We start from the raw sequence: 23,669 nt of genomic DNA, 5'->3' as shown, positions 1-23,669 counted from the left end.
GAAATAGTTTAGAAAGAATGTTGAATATCATCTAACCCTAAATCCGATCGACTTAAACTTTACAATTTTAAATAACTTAACAACTTTCATCGTGTACTAAATCTTAATTTTTGTACGATCTCTATTCGAAAAAAGAAATAAAAAAACAATGAAAATTATCCTTACTTTTTTTTTAATTCTGTCGGAAACTTAACGCCATTAATGTTCCATCTACGGAAATTTTTGAAAAATTTATGTTAAGCCAGTCCATAGATATTAATCGAAGTACAAACGTACTTACATGTTCTGAAAAGTTTCATAGTTCTTTCTTTGTGTTTTTTTTTTGGGGGGCTAAGGGATATTGAAACGGAGATTTTTGTTTAATCTTACTATCCAAATTTTAACAAAACAAAAGTAATGAAATGTAATGAAATGTAGTAGAAATAACAAAGATGGACCACTGAATGTGAAAATAGGAGGAGAAAAGATTATGGAGGTAGAAGAATTTTGTTATTTGGGAAGTAGAATTACTAAAGATGGACGAAGCAGGAGCGATATAAAATGCCGAATAGCACAAGCTAAACGAGCCTTCAGTAAGAAATATAATTTGTTTACATCAAAAATTAATTTAAATCTCAGGAAAAGATTTTTGAAAGTGTATGTTTGGAGCGTCGCTTTATATGGAAGTGAAACTTGGACGATCGGAGTATCTGAGAAGAAAAGATTAGAAGCTTTTGAAATGCGGTGCTATAGGAGAATGTTAAAAATCAGACGGGTGGATAAAGGTGACAAATGAAGAGGTATTGCGGCAAATAGATGAAGAAAGAAGCCTTTGGAAAAATATAGTTAAAAGAAGAGACAGACTTATAGGCCACATACTAAGGCATCCTGGAATAGTCGCTTTAATACTGGAAGGTCAGGTAGAAGGGAAAAATTGCGTAGGCAGGCAACGTTTGTAATATGTAAAACAAATTGTTACGGATGTAGGATGTAGAGGGTATACTGAAATGAAACGACTAGCACTAGATAGGGAATCTTGGAGAGCTGCATCAAACCAGTCAAATGACTGAAGACAAAAAAATAAAAAATCCAAATTTTTTGCCGATCGCTATACTTTCCCTTTATATCTATGCTGCTCTACATCAATAGAGCTGTAACCGGGAAAGTAACAGCAGTTGAAAAAGTAACCAACATAGAACACGCCTGTAACATACGATATAGTATTGCCTTTTTAGGGTACAAAAAATTTCGATCGATACGACAACTGCAAAATTCGAGGATAAAGGTATGTTTACAAAGAAAACAAAAAAGAGAAGAAATGAAAACGTAAGTGTTCGAAGATTTTAGGGATTTTTTTTAATAAAATATTTTATTACTTTCTACAAATCTTTTTTCTCCAATTCCGTTTGATAAATGTTGTAAAGGAATTTTTCAAATTATTATTTTCCTTAAAATCCTCTTTTAAAGGAATTTGAATTACTAAACCTATTCTGAAACATTTCAAAAGGATAAACACAATTTTTATGAACGGAATGAAAAAAAACCCCGTTACAGATTCTACAAGATATTACACACTTTTTTAATCTTAATTTAATTAATAATAATAAGTATATATAAGAAAATTCCAGACAGATTATTAAAAGAAAGTTATCTCGAATTAAGTATTATTTAATTTTGTTTGACGTTTAAAAGTTTTTTTTTCTGAAACAAAATACGGATGAAGAAATTTTTATTAAAAAATATAGCCGAATATTATTTTATTTTTATAAAACGAAGGAAAAATGAAATAAAAATTAAGAATACTTCAGGAATTTAAATAAGGAAAAAATTAATTTTTAATTTTATTTTTATAATTTCATAAAATTATGATTATAACGTCTAACGAGAAAAAGATTGCTTACAAATCTCTACAGAGAGAAAAGAAACAAAACGTTTTACACGAGAAAGGAATTTGTACGTTCTTTTATACAGAACCAGTAATTGGTATACGTAATGTTTCAAAGAAACAAGATATTTACATGCGCACACACACAAGCGAATATATATATATACACACACACACACACACACACACACACACACACACACACACACAAGTTAAGTTTATTAACAGAAAAGTATTAATAAAGTATATTAACCTTTAAATAACTTTTGAACATTTTGGGAAATTAAAAAAAAACGATAGATTCTATTTTGTTTACCAAGAATATTTACTAGAAGTAGAATTTTTAATTGAAAAATGACCGTCGTGCATGAAGTCACAAAAATGTACACGCACCGTCGAAACTGGGTACCAACACCGGTTCCACTTAAACGTTTTCTACATTTTAAACGCTATATTTTAGGCAAAAAATATATGCGGACTATTTATTTTTTTTACCAACGGTTCGGGTGCCCCATACGTAAACATTTTGCAGAATAATTTGCCAGATCTTTTGGAAAATGTTCCTCTGAAAAGATGATTTTCCAGCAAGGCGGGGACAAATCGACAATTTTTTTTCTAGCAGTTAGAGGATTCTTAAATGCGACTTTTTCAAACGAGTGGCTCGGACGTGGCAGACCTATCCAAGGTCACCGACTTAATACCTCTCTACTATCTGTGGAGCAACTTGAAATCATTAGTGTATGAACAAAAGTATAAAACAAGAGAAAAATTAGTTGTTAGAATTCTAATTGCGGTACACCTAATACAAAATAATCCTGTTGAAATACGGAGAGCCACCAAAAAGATTGCTCGTCGCGAAGAATGCCGTATCCACTGTAGCGGAGGATATTTTTAGCAGTTCATTTACGAGATGTGTGAGAAAAGTAATGAGATTGTTAACACTGCGAGCGATCTGGCAACGCTGTGTCTACCGGTCTGTGCTAGACCGGTTTGTTCATCCCTTCCACATGCTCAGTACGAGTATCAAATCCGTTCAGCCAACACGTTATTTTTTATAGCGCCATCAGTGAAACTGTGTTTTTGTTGTGCGTTACGAAAATGGAGCATCGGAATTTAGAGCGACGTTGTGCGATCAAGTTTTGCGTTAAACTTGGGGAATCCGCGAGTGTGACCTTTGAAAAATTTGAAACAGGCCTACGGGGAACATCGCTTATCGAGAGCACAAGTTTTCCGCCGGCCCAAATCATTTTCGAAAGGCCGAGAACACGTTGAAGATCAATATCTCTGAAGTTGAGACCTTCAATTTCAAAATCTGACGAAAACGTTGAGCGTGTAAAGGTTGTTGTGAGATCAGACCGTCGTTCAACAATAAGGATGACGAGTGAACAGTTAAGTTTAAACACTTTCACCGTACATCAAATTTTAACAGGCGATTTGGACATGCGAAAGGTTTGTGCGAAATTAGTGCCGAAAACCTCACAACGGAACACAAGGACGATCGAAGAAACGTTGGCGTTGATCTTCTTAAGAGATTGATAACGACCAAGAATTCTTCAATCGTGTGAACGCGGGTGATGAATCCTGGCTATTTGGGTACGATCTTGAAAGATAGTGGCAAAGCGAAGAGTGGCACACTCCGTCATCTCCTCGACCGAAGAAATGTCGAACGAGCATATCAAAGATCGAAACCGTGGGGATTTGCTTTTTTACAGTAGGGGTATCGTGCATAAAGAATTTATTCCTCCGGGACAAACTCAAAACCAATTGTTTTACAAAGGTGTCCTTGAAAGACTCAGGAAAAGAGTGATTCGCGTGAGACCAGACATTGCAGACAAGTGGATGCTTCATCATGACAATGCCCCGTGTCACAAGGCCATTTCCATCAAGGAATTTTTGACCTCATAACGGATTCATACGGTTCCTCAACCCCTTATTCACCTGATTTGAGTCCTTGTAACTTTTTCCTTTTCCCGAAATTGAAACGTGTCCTAAAAGAACGTCATTTTGGAACTTTGGTGAACATTCAAAAGACTGTGACTGACCGGTTAAAAGCCCTACCATTTGAAGCCTTCCAGAGCTGCTACCAGAAATGGGAACAACGACTCCGCCGGTGTATAGCTGTCCAAGGGAACTACTTTGAAGGGGATAATATTGTTGTTTGAAAAAAATAAAAACTTTGGTAAGTAAAAAGTCAGTCTCATTACATTTCTCACACACGTCGTATAATTTAGTATTAAATTTGCGTTCATTTTTTAATTGATATTTTCGTGTTATTACAGTATAAAATACATACATTAGTATTTATTTATTAGGTGTTGTTATAAAATGTCCTAATCTAGGATTTAATTAGCCGGGTGAGTCTTTTGTGCGATTACTTTTACACCCGGGTACTTGGTATGCGATTCGGAACCGTCGAATTAAATCACTGATCGGTGGTATTTAAAAATTAAAAACGATAATACTTACTGTCATAATCGTAGTTAGATGGCGCCGATGACGCTAATTCAGTCATCAATAACATAACGCACAATGCGACGCTGCAGCTCATTATCACCTGTGATTTGTTCATTTTTCTTTATTTATAACCGACTGACAGCGGCAGATGTGAAATGCTGGAACAAAATATAAATAAATTAATCGACTTACTAAAAATAAAAATGCTATTTATATATTTTCAAGATTAAAAGTTTAGCTATAATCTATAATTATATTAAACACGATGATTGCAAGTATTCAGTGGTTTGCGGTCAAATATAAATAAATCCTTTGTTCTGATCGGTATACCTAATAATAAATTATAAATATAATATATATCGATCAGGAACAGGCAGATATGCTACTTCACTAATAATAATAAAAAACTGTCAAAAACATTTGTTTGAAGAGACGTGAAGGAAACCGTAGTAAAATTTTAATCGAAACAAAGAACACAAATTACACAATTAATTATAAAATCGATTACGGTTAAAGTTCATATTAACTATTTAAAATATAAACGAATGAAATATTATTAAAACGTGTAAGTACCTAAGTATATATAACTGTGAAATAAATCACAACTCTTAATAAATATTATTTAAGCGTATATTTATTACGTTAAGTGTAGAAAATTCAAATTTAAAAATAAGTGTTATTTAACTTTTATAAATATGATTTTTGACTCTAAAAAAGACAAATTTTTAATTATATTTTAAATAAAATAGCGCGAACGTTTTTTAAACAGTTCGTAATTTAATAAAATTGGAAACGAAAAAAACGGAAATTATTTTCCTTTTTTATTCCGTGGTGATTCCTTTTTAACTGCAGAAAATTCAAGTGTTTAAAAATGTAATTAGCATTAACTAAAGATTCATCGACAAAGTAATATCGTTTCCGTAAAAGAAAATCATAATTAAAGAAAATTTTTTTGGGATATTAAACGGTTCGGTCATTTATTAAAAATGACAAAGGAAATGTAATAAGATTCTTTCTCGTAAGTCGAATCGATCGTGTTGAGTTACGAAAAAGAGGTTCCGTTGTACGGTTTGGTAAAAGTGGATATTGTTATTTTTTAAGATACTTTTTAAAAAAGATTACACATACAAAAGGTTAAATTAACGTTTCTTTTTTTTTCAAATATCGGTCGATATGACCCGTACTTTTGAGCGCCGAACGATGATCCGAAAGCCTGTGTGTATCTTAAAAACATTTTGAGGGAGCCCCTAGAGATGATAATTTAACTTAGATGGAAGAATATAAGTAAGCGTAAATAAATATGTTTGTAAAAATTTCAAAATGCCCCTTTTATGAAAAATTGAAAAGTCCTGCATGTATTTCTGTAAAACGTTACGTAATATATATTTAAAACTGCAAAACGGTATAAAGTTTTTAAACATCGATGTACACATTTCCTTTAAATTTGTTATTTGTTTTCCAAGCATATACAGAACGTAATGCTTTATTTTAGAAATAATTAACGTCTTAAAAGATCGATAAGAAAATAAATAATAAATAAGACGAGTTAAGTAATTTTTTTTTTTGAGCCGGTTAAAAAAAGGTTTCTACTGATATATTTAACTTGAAAATTAAAAAGCTAACGACACAGTTGTAGGACTTTTCCGTCACGCGGCGTTTTTCTGATGCAGGGTTTCACACGCAACTTAATTAAAAATATTTATCATTTTATTTAAATATAATATTTTTTCGTTTATTTAATGCAATAATTCAAACGAAAGCGCGCGCGCATACCGTATTTCATTTCCACAGGTGTGGCGGTACTAGGGGAGAAATATTTTTCTACACTTCAAATAACATTCAATTAATTAATTCTACCGCTCACCTATGACGTTACAACATAGTAAAGGACTACAGCAACTGTATGTCTGTGCTACACTAGCGCTCCTTGTGGTGACAGGAGGTACGCACTATACTCGCTTAGCCGCTAGTTTATTTAGAACATTATTTGGGGTGGGTTGAAAACAATTTTTTTTTGGAAATATTATTATTTTTTAATTAGCAAATGCACCTAAGAAAAATATGACCTTAATTAGGGAAAGTCTCAAGATACTGAAGGTGACCTTGCTCTACAGCCTCACCCCTTTTAACCTTTTAAGTTGACAATTTAACGGCATCAGTGCTCTATATATAGAAGTAAGCTGACCAAATTTGGTCAAGGAGATGTAAGGTGTGAAACACACACACACACACACACACACACACTTACAAGTGAACATTTCCATTCGGTTTTTGTCTTTTTTTGGTTTCTTAGGTGTCAAAACGTTAAGATCCGGTGAAGATCGCATATACCAATATATATATGTAATCAGACCGATTACAATACTTTCCCTTCTCTTTAGAAGGGAATGGCCTTTATACCTGTGCCATAGTGCTAGACAAGAAATTAAGAATGAATGTTACGTTACTACCACACTCATTTTATTTATCGTAAACTACGAGTAGTAACAGATTTTGTTTAACGATTTGTTAATTAATAAAAATAAAATTATAACGGGTCGATTGCCGTGAGTAGGTAGCCTCTCGGCAGTTCTTACGAAGATCCGGGGTGTGAAAAGATTCCACGGTATCTTTTCATTCGCTACCGATTTCCACCGGTCTGATGACCACAGCTGTTGATGTCTGCAATTTCATATATATATAAAAAATAATAATTTAATAATAAACCAAATTAAAATAAAACTTTTTTTATTACAACCATTTTAACCATAAAATACTATTAGCTGTTTTATCAACAGATTTGAACAAATAAGGTGTCATATTGTTAACATAATAAAACCGTAATATTTTATCCCATAAAAATCATAATTTAGTTTAACTGATATATACGGAGCTATTATTAAACATTTAAATAGCTGCCGTTTCAGAACTTTCAAAGGTAAAATTGTAATTTTATATTTAGAATATATTTATATTATATTTTATTCATTCTGATATCCTGAATCAAACCCTTAAGTTGACCAACAGCTGCCGGAACACTCTTTATACGTTGCTTTCAACAGGAAAAACAAAATCTATTAAATTGAAACGTTTAATGAATTTTTTTAATAAAGATAAATTTTCAAACGATATTATTTATTCGAGTAATATATATGTATTTTTTAGCTAAAAATAAAAACGCCGCGCTTGTGAAGATTTTCAGTAACTCCAATCTTTTTCTAGGTATAGTAATACGCAATATTTCACCACCTCTCATCCGACGTTTTAAAAAATTTATAAGAAACAATATAATTTTTCAGAAGCTACCACGCTCATATTTCACGATTGTAAGTCAAAACGTTCCTGATACATAAAACTAACGCAAATATATATAAACACGTACGCAATCTTACAACCAATATTTTATTATTTTTATACCGACGCTTGGGATCTCAAAACGTCATGAAATATAAAAATATTTACGAGGAAAACTTTTGACCGATAGAAACCATTTCCTCTTGTTTGTTATAATAATATATATAAGTTCCTCCAACGACCGAAAAAGTAATACATTTGTACAATTTAAAAAACTATACACGAATTTTACCGTTTCTTTCTTTAATTAAAGTCGTTGAATTACGTATTACATTATCATAAAAATGGTGTTTTTTCCCAATCAATTATTTAAAAAAAAAATAAATCGAATAACCTAATCGCTCATAATTGGCGCTCGACAGCTGATAATTTAGCTACCGAGGATTTCGCCCTCACCAGACTACTGCTTAGGAGGAAAATTGAAAGGAAGGTTAAAGTTTTTAAGTAAACTATTTTAAAAAAAAAGAATATTCTACTGTTTGAGTAAAATTTTGAGATACAGGATCCACGGGTACCGTATCTTCCCACCGCCTTGGTCGATCACAACTAAAATTAAATGACATCAATGAACTGTAATCAGAAGTCACGGTACAAAATTGTATAAAATTCTGTTATTCCAGCGGTAAGATATCAAACGAGAGAATAATCGACGAAAAAAGCAAAAGTTAGGTTTATTATTCCCTACCCCTGGATGAAATCGCCCAAGTACGTAACAGACGTAATATACTAATGCGATGGAATCATCTAATCGGTACAATAATGAACTTTGAAAGCGTAAACGACAACAATGTAAAAAACTCTTGCGCAATTCTGCGCAAGAGTTATCGTTTCCTACTATTTCGCAGTTCCTACTATTTCACTATTTTGCAGTAAGAAACGCTCTGATTTTCAGAATAAAACGTATTCCAATAGACCCTATACACAAGCTTCAAGTTTCACTCGCTCGTCCGTATGACTCGGTGCATAAGCGCGTTTGAAAAATACGCAGCTACAGGCGGCTTTGTCAGCGGCTCTCCGAAACTAGTCGGCAAAGCTGAGTTTCCGGTCAATCACACCGAGTTTCTTCGCGGCAACCTCTTCATCGACCCACCGGGAGAGGAGGGTGTCGATACGCTTCTTCGTTAAAACCACGATCTCCGTTTTGCCGAGGCGTATAGACAACCCGTGGTCGTCCAGCCAGGCACTGATCCCGTGCATACCTCGGCTGAGCCTCAGTCGGGCGCGCTCCACGTAGCGGTCTGCAACAAATAACACAACTTCGTTAACGTGTCCAACCAAGGCCGACTCTTCAGATACCTCCAGCCACAGCATAGACGGCGTTCCAAAGGTCGGGGCCGAGAATCGACCTCTGCGCCGCCCCTGATGTGATCATCAATAACAATAATATCAAAAAAAAGGGTTAAAACTATTTACATTATAGAAATAAAAGATTTTAAAAGTAGACCTGATTTTCAGTTATTAAACAATCGTTTTCGTAGATCGAAAAGAATTAGTAAAGTTAGACATAAAAAACGCAAAACTTAATATAAATTAATGAGTGTGAGAGAAATATTAACAATAAATAATTAACTAGAAAAAAAATCTGATTATTTTCTTTGTAAAATAATAAGAATAAAAATAATTGCAAAAGTATACGATAAAATTTTAGGCAGTCCAAGTCGAAAGTGTAAAGTTACTAAAATAACATAACCTATTAAAGCTCACTAGTCAGACTGACAAAAGTATTCCGTCTTCTTATTATTCTATAAAAAGAAAATATAAATACTCTTTTTGTAATGTTTCAGAAGTAATATTTGTTTATTTATTATTTAAACATAAAAAATTTATTTTTATTTTCAGGAAATGTTCTTTTAACACTTTTTTTAAATTTTATTTTTCTATTTTTATTTATTCCTATTAATCCGATGTTTAAAAAAATTACAAATTTTAATAAATGATACATAACTGATTTAATATATATATATATGTATATGTGATGACGTTAATTTCAGAAGTTCACATTTTGGTATTTAATTCACATGAAATTAAATTTGTAGAAATAAAAAAAAAGAAGTTTTATGGGTTTCATTAAAACATGATCGAAGAGCGGTCTGTCCCTGCGTCTCACTCTTTACTTATCCTTATTCCTTATCATCTTAATTATTAATAATAGATAACAAATTTATTTATTATTTTTTTTGAGAGCCTGTTAACTTTGAAATTTGAATGTTATAAAATCTATGTTAATTCAGTTAAATAAGTTAATTGCTTTTAATATGTTCGTACTTCAATGATTTGGTTTTAATTAACGGCACTATCTCCGGAATGTAAGCCTGAGCCTGGACGGTAAGATTAACAAGTAGTTTGAAATATTATAACCGCTTCCCAACGTCGTCGAGGAAATTACAACACATGTACGAAGTGTGTCTTTATATATACACATCTGAATATCACAAAATCCTTGTCGAAAATAATAGAGAATTTACAGTTTTTTGTCTTCCAGAAAATATAAAGCGGCTGAGTACGGGTGACCCTGAGAAAAACAGTTTTTATCGGTTGAATTTTTAATACTGTGAAATACTGTGAAATCTACTGACAGCGCTCAAACGGTATTCCTTTGAGAAAAATATTTCTTTAATACCTTGTCTCTCGTCTATATATCCTATACACAGACAGTATACTACACAGATATAAATGTAAACATCGTACAGCTAGAATACGTACGCACACTAGCGTATATGCGAGTACGCTTTAAGAAGAGGGAGCAAAGTTGCATTGTCATTTGAGAGTCAAATGTACTACACATAGTTTTTATTCAAAGCGAGTACGTTATTTTATAACAAAGGAATAATAATAACTTTTTATTTTAATAAAAGTATCCCGTTCATGTACGTATTAAATTGTAAACGCGTATGTTTTTCACTTTTTAGTTTACAATTTTATTTATTTCAGTTTATCGTTGTTTTAATATTGTTACTTAATAAAGTTTAAATTGTTTTTACTTACAAACATTAAGATACGAATAATATATTTAAAAGGTAGGAGGTATACTCTGTTTAAAATTTAAAGAGAAACGTTCGTTTGTTTTATTTTATTATTATTATTTTTTTAAATAACCACCCTCGGTAAATCTATATAGATTGTAAAGTGAATAGCGAGTTAATTAAAAATTATAAATACCTAATCTTCATAGTACTGAAGAGGAAAATAAATTCTTTTACCGAGATAAAAAATCATTATTATTGATTAATAAAACCGGTATAAAGTATACTATGAAAAGGATATGTAATACCACACGTAATATTTGTCTATACAAATAACTAATTCTACGGAAGAGAAGCCATAATGGACTTTTAGGTTTTTATTATTATTTTCAGTATTTTCGATTTTATTCGAAAGATAAACAAGGGATTAGGATTATTTTACAACCTCCAGACTGGAATCGGAATCGTTGGATCGGTCAGTTGGCAGCCCCACCTACCCGAATAAAACCAGCAAGATAATAACTGTACTGGTTTTTGCTTTTTTTTGGACCGGTGGAATGAAAGATTAGGAAGAATGAACGATACGGAAAACGGGTAAAAGAGAATTGCAAAAGTAATTCCGCTTAAAGGATAGCTTTATCATGTAACGGGTATCCATCCTGCGCCGAACGATCCCCAGGGATATTAAGATATTTTTAACGGTATTGGGATTAGCATATTATTTGTTAAAAATATACTGACCGGCTTAAATGTTTAAGACAAACAAAAATTGCTTCTCCTTAAAAAACCGCGATTAATTAACGGGATGTCTAAAGGAACAAATTTGTCCATCTTCGGGGTTATGTTCGTTCGTAAGGATGAATCCGACTAATAAATTTAAAGAGCGGGTCTCTAAGAGTGTTAGCGTCTCGGTCTTTCATCCGGAGGTCCCGGATTTGAATCCCGGTCAGGCATGGCATTTTCACACACGCTTCAAATCATTCATCTCATCCTCTCAAGCAATACCTAACGGTGGACCCGAAGATTAAACAAAAAAAACAAAAAATTTAAAAATGTTCGGGGCCAGATCCCTTCTGAAGTGATAACAGATATTGCATATGGACTCTTTGCCGTAACGAGCTAACGGTTGAACATTTATTTCCAAAATAGTAAACCCGATCCTAAAATAAAATAAGCATCGCATCCCAGGCTTACTCGGAGACTGAGAAATAAATTAGTTCGTACATCTGAATTCTAATTCCATTGAAATAAAAGTGATATTCGGTGATACAAGTGACACCTTTACTCTGGTCACTATAAATAAATAATCCTTTATTGCTATCTGAATATAATAATATTTTATACAGATCTTGACAGGATGGGTAGATATGGCCCCAATTGGGGACATTGGGGACATCAGGACGTGGTGCCGGAGGACCCATGGCACGCTGAGTTTTGAGTTAACGCAATTCCTGGCGGGTCATGGGGGATTCAGGTCTTATTTGTATAGATTCGGGCTCGATCAATCAGAAAATTGTCCGGAGTGTGAGGCGGAAGTGACCCTCCAACATGTTTTCTTTTTGTGTCCGCGATTCAAGCAGAGACACTCTGTTCGTGCGTCTGATGGTGGCTACTGGTAAGTGGTGTGACTATTTAAGATTTCTGTCTTGACGGCTGTGTGGGTGTGTAACACGTGGGTGTTGTGGATGTTAGTAGCGTGTCCTGTTTTCTGCAGGTTCTTGTTGTCGGTGTATGTATTTGACGTGCTGTATGTGTTGCTTCCAGTAGTGTTGTTTGTGTGGTGTGTGGGCGATTCCCCCTTCTTCTGATGAAATGTTTTTATAATCAGTACCAGGAAGGAGGAAGCCAGGGGTGGAGGTTTAGTCGGTATACATATGCCCTTGGTTATAACTGGCGGAACCTGTTAGCGAGCCCGACACTGCTTAGGCGCCCGTAAATGGGGTTCCTCCACCTCTTAAAAAAAAGGACGGGTAGATATGCTAACCTAGTAATAAAAAAAGGGCTCCTCCAGCATTTGTCTAGGTACATCGAGGGAGACCGTGGTAAACCACGTTCAAATGTTTGGCTAGCGATTGAAAACAAAAGCTAATTATTAACCGCTTTGTAACGAGGATCCACCCGCACAGCTACACAATAGTGACGAAAACTGCATCAGTCGAGCGTGTACAATGTGCTAAGCAGCGCTTCTTTTATTCTGCAGTCACATAATGTACATACTAATTTCGGTGATGAAAAAGATACGATATTATATTAGGAGAAAGAAACAAGAAAAACGATTTTGAGTTCTTCTGTACATCGAAAAAATACATCCGCTAAAATCTATTCGTAGCAGCAAAAGAGCTCCAACAGTTTCTAAATTTATTATTTTCTATAGATGTCGAAACGGTAGTTTTGCAATCGAGTACTCCTGTCGTAAGTCAGCAAAATCCAAACATGAATTTTGCTGACCTTCATCCAGAGTTCATATTTGAGGTAATCTGTGCCGGACGAAGGACGCTAGGAAAGTAAAGATGCTAGATGTCCGGGAAGCCTGGTACATTGGAGCTGATTTCTAAGGATTACTAACGGGTTTGTCGAAGTTTGTTTATTTTTCTGTCAGTCTGACTGTTTGTTTGTTTGTTCTCGCAACATGAGAGAACCAACCGACCGATTGCTTTCAAATTTACATTCATGTTATCCCAGGAAAGATTTTAAGCCGTACACCGAGGCCCTAGTCTTCTCGGCGGTAATGTTGCAAATAAAGATATTATTAATTAAAGGAAATAAAGATTAATTATTAAAATTATTAACTTTACCTTCGGACAAAATTACTACTTTTGGCATTTTTAGATTGCTTAAGACCCAGAAAAATTCAAAATAAACGGCGTTATATATAAAAAGACGTTATAACTTCATATTCACCTTTCTCATGAATTTAAAATAGTATTTATTATACATATTTAACATAGATTTTAACATTTGGACAGGTCAAAAGGTTATGTCAAGATCTGAAAACCTCGACATTAAAAATCTGACCCTAATACATTCTTTATATGGTACTGTAATTTTCAATAGATATAAATTAAATAAAAGTATTATCTTAATGCGTTGCTGGCTCGGTTCTTTTATAGAAAAAAATAAAATACATAAATCACACAAAAAAAGTTCTTTGATTAAAATTTTAAACAAAATTCCGGCTATTATATTTATACTAATGCTGGGACCAGAGAAATCCTGACGGATCTATATAATGGCTGGACTTGTAACTACGATGACTTTTACTTCATGGTAGCTGGCTGGAAATTGCCTGGAAAAAGCTCAGGAAACTGGACGATTTGAGAAACCACTGTAATATTTAAAATATATTATTTTTAAAAAAACAACCATGAAGAAATAAATTTACTGAATTTATACAAATTACCGATAAATTTTTATAGCGATCAAATAGTTAATGCGTATTACCGTACTTCCAGTTTCTTTTCAAAGTCTCCACCTCTCATTAATTTAAGTAACCGAATTAAGGAATTTGTTTTATTTTTTTTGAAAAATATTATATTATGAAAATACACTGTGCTGATCAAAGGAATACCTTTAAAATTTACCATCTAATAAATAATTTTATTGATTACACAGCAATCCTATGAATTCTCAAATGTATTATTGTGTTACTAAACTAACAAAATACAACAAAACTTTTTTTTGGGGAAACTACATTGTTTGTAATCGGTACAAGAATAAGATAAACAGTTGTTAAGATGACAGGAGAACGAAATACAATAAAAGTTTAAAAATTTTGTTATTTAACTGGTAAAAATGACTAAGAATACATGTTATCTAGAACAGACTGGCACAAGGAGAGATCTTTCACACTGCTTAAAAACGTTGCTTACATCAAATACATTTAAAAATTAATAAGAAATTAAAAAAATATATATTTTTGTGGAACTTAGCTCTATATGTAGCGGAACGTAAATAATAAGGAGAGGTCTTTGATGTGCGATGTTTCAGGAGGATGTAAAAATTATTTGGGTCAATCAAATTCTAAAATTAAAAGCTCCTAAGTCGAATAAGAGAGGAGAAAAATTTGTTGCAGATTCTTCTAAAAAAAAAGGAACTGAAAATTATAGAAGGTTATATGGACGGTAAAATTTACAAAGAACATACAAATAAAAATCTGCGGCTGTAAGATGCGGGATATAAATTAAAAGATGAAAGGTCAGCAATATAGAGCAGAAAAGAATGACGGTAAGGTAAGCCTTATACACACTGTCATGCTCTCACCTTATGTATAAGTTTATAATAATCATTCCAAAATTATTATTTTTATTTAGTAATAGTTAAATTTTATTAAATGAAACCCTTTTTTTTGTATAATTCTATATTATAAGGTGTAGCAACTTTGGAGCTTTATTGTTAAGTTGTTAAATGATTTGTTAAATCCTTTTTCCGTTCTTCGAAACGTCTTTTTCAGATATATTCCATAAAAGAATATTCCTAATACAGTTTTTCTAAGAATTTGAAATATCGTTATCGATGTTTTAAATTGTAACTGTCCTTATTAAATCAAAATTAACTAATTCGACGTATTATATATCTATTACGTCCTGACTGATTCATCAATAAACAGAGGATTGCTTAATCTAGGTAAGTGAATTTTGGAAAGCACATTATTTTTATTAAGTCGGCATCCACTAAGGATTTTGGACCAGTTTGTCTATAAAGGGGTGAAAAGGTTAGGCAAATTTTTTAAAGAAAATTCGATAGCTCACGAATTTTAAAAAAAAATCACACTCCTTTGAAAATAAAATTTTACGCATTTCACCGTTTTTCAAAAATTCAATTTGCACGGACCAAACTCTGTATGAAAATTTTAAATCTTAACAATGTATAATGAATAATGATTGTATTCTAGAAGAAATTCCCGATCCACTTTCTCTTTTTCTCATTGGTCTTATCGTTAAAATTCGATTCAAAATATTGTTACTTTATCGCTCGACTAAGATTTACACCAATTTAAAGTCGTTAGTCGCTATGACCACTACATCAATGTTAAAATTATTGTAGAATTTTAACAAAAATTTAATATCTTTTGAAAATTTGTTCTAGGTACGACTCTATCCGGGCGAAAGCTGTGGGAAATAGTTAATGAGGCCGATTAGTTCTGAAGAAATATAATAAATTAAACCGTAATAAAATAAATATAACTCGGTAATTCCGTCATTTAAAAATAAATGTTAATACCGTTAATCGTATTTAAATATGATTCCGTCAAATCATGGACACCTGTTTACCAGAAATATTCGTTTATTAGCCCTGTTATTATTATTATTATTATAATTGATCAAACAATAACTCCGATTTAATTAGTATTCTCTTCAATAACTAATTAATTAGAAGTTCTAGTAAGTTGGGAGTTTGATAAATTAATGAAATGTACGTCCTGATTTGTACAGAGGTTGTTAATATTAACATACCTGTAGCCTCAGTGTCCTGGGAATATAATAAATAAGATATTAGCGCTCACACACACACACACACACACACACACACACACACACACACACACACACACACACACACACACACACACACACACACACACACACACACACACACACACACACACACACACACACACACACACACACACACACACACACACACATTTACTTTTCAATTAAAACTTTGATTGACTTTACCACCTTACCAAACTTGTTGCCTTCTTCCTAACCAAATACCCGTGCCGCATTCTGATTAAAGGAAAAGTTTTTGTTTACTAAATAATTTATTAATAATCTCAGTTAAATCTCTCAGAGTTATATTTTAGCATAATTTATTAAATTTATGTACGATATAATTTTTAATTTTAAGGAGATTAAATTATAACTTTGATATATGTATATTTCATAGTTTTATATATATAATAAAAATTACACGAATCGACGAGTGTATGAAAATTTACAGAGATAGATTACAGAAAAGTTTTATTTTAAAATGAATTTATTTGTCACTTGATGACTTCATTATCATTATTATATATATCATTTGATCATTTTAAATGATAATGGAGTCTTAATTATTGTCAATTAGTACTGTTAAATTATTTTTATTTTAATATGGAGGCACTACTGATGTAACTGATAGAAATATAATACTGGGCATTACAAAGTACGGCAACCTTTAAATAACATTTTGACAGTTAAACGTAGCGGCAAAACGAGATCAAATCAAATACTTCTTCTCCAAACAGTATATTTTTTTGTTACGATTCTACTAAATTCCTAAACCCTATGGGCCAAACATTTCAAACAAAAATATTAGTGAAGCGTTATTGTAGTATCATTAAAAATAATTCTGACGTAAAAAACTTTAGACTACGACAACCTTAAAGAAAATGGCGACCGTTTAACATTTTCACGGCCAGTTTTTTAAAGCGGTGTACAGTATACACAAGTAGTGATTTCACATCGTAAAACAGATCGTTGACTTGTGGAGAGTCTGTAGCGAGGAAGAGGTTTTATCTTTATGCCTTGTCCAAAAGTGAAGTATTCAAATTTAATGTTTACCATATTAGGTAGAAAATATATTAACTAATCTGAATAAACTTGCAAAGAATAGGCAACTGGAAAAAATTGCGCGATCAAAAATTTGCAGCTGAATTTAGAATATAATATTCCTTGATTACTAAAAACAATTTTAATTACAATAGATGAAAAGCTGAATAAATTATTGCCAATTATTCAAACTTCATTTGCTGTAGAATAGTGTGTATGTAGTGTTCGCGCGCGCACGAATACACACACACACACACATAGACACACACCCGAAATATAGACATATAGTACATTCCAAGTAGTGGTCTCATACTGAAAAATATATCGTTGTGAGATAGCAGAGTTTGATAAATTTGATTCTTTTTTCGGCGTATCACTGCCGAGCAGTTTTTTAAGAGGTTTTAATAGTAAACCACTTTTAAAATTGGTCGTGAAAAACACTAAATGGCCGCCATTTTCCACGAATGGCCTGAAGGATTTTAAGTCAATATTTTTTTGTTTTTCAATATAAAGTTATGCGTATAATTCTACCCTTTCTTTTTAAAATTTTTAGTGGCTGGTTTTCTTCGCGCCCTTGCGGTGCAGAGGGAGTTTAGTCGACGAATCTGATGTGGCAGGATCTCGGGTGGCTAGGGTTCCGGCCAAGGCATTGGATTGGTTTGAGGTAGGCGCATTGGCATCGTGCCACGGTTATATCGGTATTGTTTACGATTCGATTTGGGGCTCCCGCTGGTGTGGGTGGCCGCACTGCTGGAGTATGGTAACTGGTGCGACCGGAGACGTGGCTTTGTTCCTCCGGTGGCGGTCCTGATTGTGACTTGGTAATGCCGCGTGAGGCTCCATGATGGGACCGGTTGACGGTGCGGGGTTTGTCCCCGGCTCCTGCGCGGACCGGAATGAGGTTACGTTCCCCTTGTTAGGTGACTTAATTTGGTCGACTTATGTGGGTGTAGGTCTGAATTTCTACGTTGCGTAAAACATAATTTTGACTGTACGAGTGTAGCACTGATTTAACTTTCAACTCGTTCGTTTCTGAGGCATTCACAATCATGAACGGTGCTGTCAAATCTGGACTAGGCGCGGGGTTCGCGCTTCCGCGTTTTCGGTCAGTTAGTTTGAGGGAATCATGTTAGGTTGGCCGCGAAGATGTCCGTTTGAGGCCTACGTTAAGGCAAAATTTGATTTGTATTTTACTGACGCAAATGTCTGCCGAGGCATTTACATCGGTGGCATCTCGACCGAGGCCTGGTTGATGACTGACATGTAGTCAGATGTGTCAGTTAGAAGGTCTACAGACAACCTCCGATAAAGTCCTTCAGGGCTCGGAACGGAGGGGGTGTTGTGGCGACCGGTAACGTTAGAAGGTGGGTGTCATTCCCCTACGGGGTTGGGATGCATACAACCCCCCCCCCCCCAAACTCATGAAGGCTTACAGTGTATTGTCTCTAACCGAAAAATCGATTGGTTCGAGGATTTTCTAAATTTAATTTTTCTATTTTTAAGGAATTGAAAGTTATACTTGATTAACAGTCCGATCATTTATCTAGTGCTAACAGCGTACGAGTTTCTGATTTTGTTTTTTAAATCGCTTAATACATGTAATATTTTCTTTTATAAATTTTAATTACCAAGTTTTGCGTTTTAATATTATTTTTTCAAATAAAAATATTTTATTGAGCATTAAGTCATGTCCTGGTACGTGTTGGTCAGAGTTAAGCGATTGATTTATCTCGCTTTATTTTCCATACGTCTGTCACTTTGAGTTTTGTCGATAAATATGTATACTTAAGAACGTATTGAGATATTTAAATGGAATTTAAACGATATGTATCTGAACAAAATCTTCTATGAAATAAATAAATTTGAGAATTTTACCTTTGAAAATTCCATAATGGCGACCAGTGTCTAATCAAGTTTACTAATCATCAATAAACTTGTAAATATTAGTTATACCGAATTATATTTTTTAGATAAAATGTTAAGCTTTGTACTGTGAACAAACTGGCGTTTCATTTTTTCGAATCTGTGGATAAACAGCCAAGGTATGGAGGATCGCAAAAATTATATAGTTGACAATTTTATGCGTGTTTTATATTTCTTATCTTATGAAGTCACCTCAATCTAGACGGAACTAATTTTTCTATTTCTATACTCACGCGAAGTTGCTTCTGTGTGTTTTCGTGCGCATAAACGAATGAACATCTAACTGATAATAATCAACATTCATGAATTTTTAACTGTGATATTTTGTGTATTAATGATACTGAAATTATAAAACTTTTTCTACACGAAATTATCTACTCAGATTCCACGAGTGCCTTGCAGTCGATTAGTGACATGCAATCCGGAGACGTTTTTGTTTGTGAGATTCAGTCTATTATTTCTGAAATTACTCAGCGTAATACAAGTGTGAGCTTCTGCTGGATCCTCAGCCACACTAGAGTTGTGCACGATGATAGTGCGGAAAGAGAAGCTTGTTTCCAGCTTGCTTTCATTAATCGCGTTGTTTCGAACGATTTTGTTTGTTTTCTGTAGAGTGGTCGTGATGAGTGGCAAAGTGAACCGAATGCTACCATCAACAATAAACTTTGCCCGATAAAGAATACCGTGTCACCGTGGAACTCTTCATGCAGAATAACCGTCGAGAGGAGGTTATTATTTGTCGTTTGCGAATAGGATTCAGACCGATGCACCCATCTGTGTTTGCTGCGACTGCCGGCTGACGGTACATCGCATCCTTGTGAACTGTGTCTGCTATGCGGCATTGCGTCGGAAGTTTAAATTAGGAGCTAACATCTGAAGTATTTTAGGAAACGATGTTATCGAATGTCTTACTTAAGGACAACGAAATAAATTTTGCTATGGATGTCATACATATGTTTAGTAGTCGACGGGATGCCCCTACACGTTTTAGCAAATGTATGACAAGCGAGCGGTTGGGACACGTAAGCCGATGGTATAAGACACCACGCTTAGTCCGCTCACGCTGTTAGATAAGCTCTAGGAGCTACGTTAGGATACCGATCGCTAAACCGTTCGAGGCTCAGTTTCTGTTTGCGGCACAGACATTCGGTCTTATGCTTTAGGGCGACCGAATGGAGTGGTGGCAGGAGAAACGCCAAGCAAACCGATTCCTTAAGGCCGTGCATCTAAATTTCAATATTTTATTTTCATTATAATGTGTTTCGTCTATTTACGTCGTTTGGCGTGTACCAGATAGTGATTTTTTTTGTTTTAATTTACATTTTTACTACTGATATTTGATTGCAGTTTTATTTCGCCTTTAGCATACGGCAGAGTCACTTTACTTCTATGCTGTAGTATGAGGGATATTTTTCATTGTGATATTGTGCTTTTTAATCGGTAATTTCGTTTGTTTTATATTACTGTATTTACTTCATAATTTTTGTATTGTTAACATAGATTGTACATTATCATAATATTGTATGCAAAAGCTAATAACGTTTCTTCGTTGTGCGCTCAAGAAAATGGAAAAAAAAAAGATATAAATATTTTTTCTAAATCAAATGACCGGACGGGAGAAAGGTAAGGTAGTACTGTAGTAAAGAGGGAAATAGTTTTTACGAAACAATTATTTATATATATATACGAACGTGATTGATGGTAGAAGAAAACCCGCTGGCTAAATTTCGTTAATTTTAAGGTCAAAGTTTAAAATTTGATGAATAAATAGGTAACGCATTTCACTTCCGCAGTACAGTACCATCGATCGATTTTTTAACGCGTTAATGAACAGCGATGGTGGGAGATGGGGTTAACAAATGGGCGGGGATAATGTGAAACACATTTCCTTTAAGTTCTATTGTTACGCTCATACTTCCTTTTGAAACACATCTAAAGATATCAGCGGTCGAAGAGGGAAAGGTACTGCTGGAACACAGGGTCAGTTTGTAACGAGGGATACGGTGAAATGAGAATTATTGGCAAACTTCGGTTCGCTCCCGTTTTCTGTTCTTGATTTAGAAAATTACATTAAATGCAGTAATGGAGAAAGGACACAACTAAATGGCCCTTGTCCTTCTCTTGAACGTGTTCAAAATTTCATTAAACGTCTTCCCTACCGATCTAAAATTTCCCCCTTTAATACACACGCACGCAAAATTTCTAGCTTTCATTATTGTTTGCGGGTTTAAAATTTAAAATTACTATTAGTATTACATTTTCAATTATACATCGGCGCTTTTGTATGACATCGTAAACTCAAAGGTCAAAGAAGAAAGTGCAGATGCTCCCCGAGTCCAAATTAAATCAGCATTGTCGCACACTGTGGACATTCTCTTTCATTCAAACAATATATTAATTAATGAAAATGTATATTATATTAAATTACGTTTGAGATACGAATTTACCGTTAAAGGTCCCAAGGGATTAGCATCCTTCTAAACTAATCGGCATATTTAATCTATATTTACCCTTTCAAAGAAAAACTTTTATTTTCATCGCAGATTTATAATAATCATCTTGAAATGAGTATTTCAACAAATACAAATATACAAATATATACAAATATATTTATTCGTACTTTTGGAAAAATTAGAAGCCTGTTTTTTAAAAGTACTTTTCAACTTTTAATTTCCGACGTTTTATTTACAGAATTTGTAAAGCGAAGAGAAATTATTATTTTTTCCTTTTTTTTAAATATAATATACCGTATTAAATATAATATATCGTATTTTGCATATTTTATCTGCTTTATAAGCTTTTCATTTTGAAATATTTACTTCACTGCTGGTTTCTTTAATATTAATTTAAAAAATGAAAAGTAGAGTTAAACCGTAAAATTTGGAAAAATTTGTAGGCTACGCTGTTTCTGCATGCTGTTTTTGAAAACTTTACGTTTACTCTTTTCCTATTCTGCTCGTTATTTGGTCAATTTTCTATTTGCAAAGCGACAATGCTACAAATATTTTTCTTAAATTTCGCTGGACCGGTTATCACAGCTTAAATATGGTTCGAAATTGACGATTTAAGTTTTATCTCTTCGGTTTAAATTTAGCAAATAAAATATTCTTTTATTAAAATGACCTCAATAACTGTCACTTTAAATGCTACTGTTTCGTTTTACTTTCTCGTCTAGATAGCACTACAGCAGCTACAGCTCTAGAAGGGAAAGTATTGTAATCGGTCCGATTTGGGCATATGCGGTTTTCACACCTAAGGAACCCAAAAACCAGATGGAAATTTTCCGGATGTTAATCCTCGTGTGTATGTTCGGTGTCGGCCTCTAAATCACCTTATATCTCCGGAACTATTGGACTGATTTTGACCTAACAAGGTCAGATTACTTCTACGTGTGGGGCATTGATGCCGTTAAATTTTCAATTAAAAAGATCAAGGGGGTGAAGCTGTAGAACAAAGTCACCTTCAGTATCTCGAGATTTCGCCTAATTAAAATCATATTTTTCATAGAAACATTTGTTAATATTTAAAATATAACAATATTTGAAAAAAAACAAAACATTTTTGCAAAATCGCATCCCAACCGCAAAAAAATGCTGTTGCAGTCATCTGCTATGTTGTGACGTCACAGGTGAGCGGTAAAATGAAATAAATGGATAATAATTAAAGCGTAAAAGATTAACTCGAACCGGCCGGTTCCTGAACTCGATCGCCAGGTCGACTCGGTATGTGGCGCGTTAAGTCTCGCGGCTATACCGGTCTGCCGACCGTACAAGCAAAATTCGTTGTATGTAAGTCGTGAAATATATTAGTTTCGTTAGTGCCGACCGTCGCCGCTATTACCGCCACACCAGCGCTAATTAAATACGGTATGCGCGCGCTTTACTTAGAAACACGAAAATAAAATGATAAATATTTTTAATTAAGTTGTGTGTGTAAGTCGTGCATCAGAAGCAACCCACAGTTGTAGGGCTTTCCCAGAACGCGGCTTTAGCTGCGTGACGGGAAAGTCCTGCAACTATGTTGTCAGCTTTTTTTCAAAGAAACTGTTTATATTTTTCGTCTTTGACAAAATAATTTTATATTTATGACAGTTATATATTATAGTATAGACGGGGTGCGCCTACCCGATTTAGTTTAATGTATGACAAGTGAAAGGCTGGACAGAAAGCGAATGGTGTATTGTACCGTGTTTGTACCGTTCACGCCATTAGATTCGCTCTACGAGTTAGTTAGGAGACTGGTCGTATAAACTATTTGAGGAACAGTAGCCGTTCGCGGCACAGACATTCGGTCTTATGCTTTAGGACGACCGAACGGGTTGGTGGCGGGAGTAATACCATAAAATATATATAAGAAAAAGGAGTAAATTAGACAGCTACAGGAGTGGTGAGATCCATTTCACCGCGCCTTTTAAATAGGTTGTCCACAATCTACCTATGAAATGACACTAACTATAAAAGACAATACGATGCGAGAAGTATCGGTTATCAATAAATAAGTCGTTACATCCCAGATGCGCAGTCATGGAAGATTACTCTAAACTTTTTCTATTCATTTACAGTCGTACATTTACATCCTCATTCATCCTCTGAAGTAATA

At 33.9% G+C, this 23,669-nt stretch overlaps 1 protein-coding gene across 3 annotated transcripts in view; it reads right to left on the bottom strand.

Annotated features, from left to right (window-relative positions):
• The window catches only part of sNPF (short neuropeptide F precursor), a 306,882-nt gene that overhangs the window by 98,137 nt on the left and 185,076 nt on the right, over window positions 1-23,669 (bottom strand). For all 3 annotated transcript variants that reach the window (XM_075374874.1, XM_075374875.1, XM_075374873.1), the window contains exon 2: window positions 4,331-4,476. In XM_075374874.1, the coding sequence (XP_075230989.1) occupies window positions 4,331-4,433 (103 nt within the window). In that variant the 5' untranslated portion in view covers window positions 4,434-4,476. The remainder of the gene's footprint in view (window positions 1-4,330; window positions 4,477-23,669) is intronic.

This window comes from Lycorma delicatula, chromosome 9 (genome assembly GCF_047948215.1).
Source record: "Lycorma delicatula isolate Av1 chromosome 9, ASM4794821v1, whole genome shotgun sequence".
NCBI lineage: Eukaryota > Metazoa > Arthropoda > Insecta > Hemiptera > Fulgoridae > Lycorma > Lycorma delicatula.
Note: the sequence above shows the minus strand (reverse complement) of the source record. Positions and strands in the feature narration are given on the sequence as shown.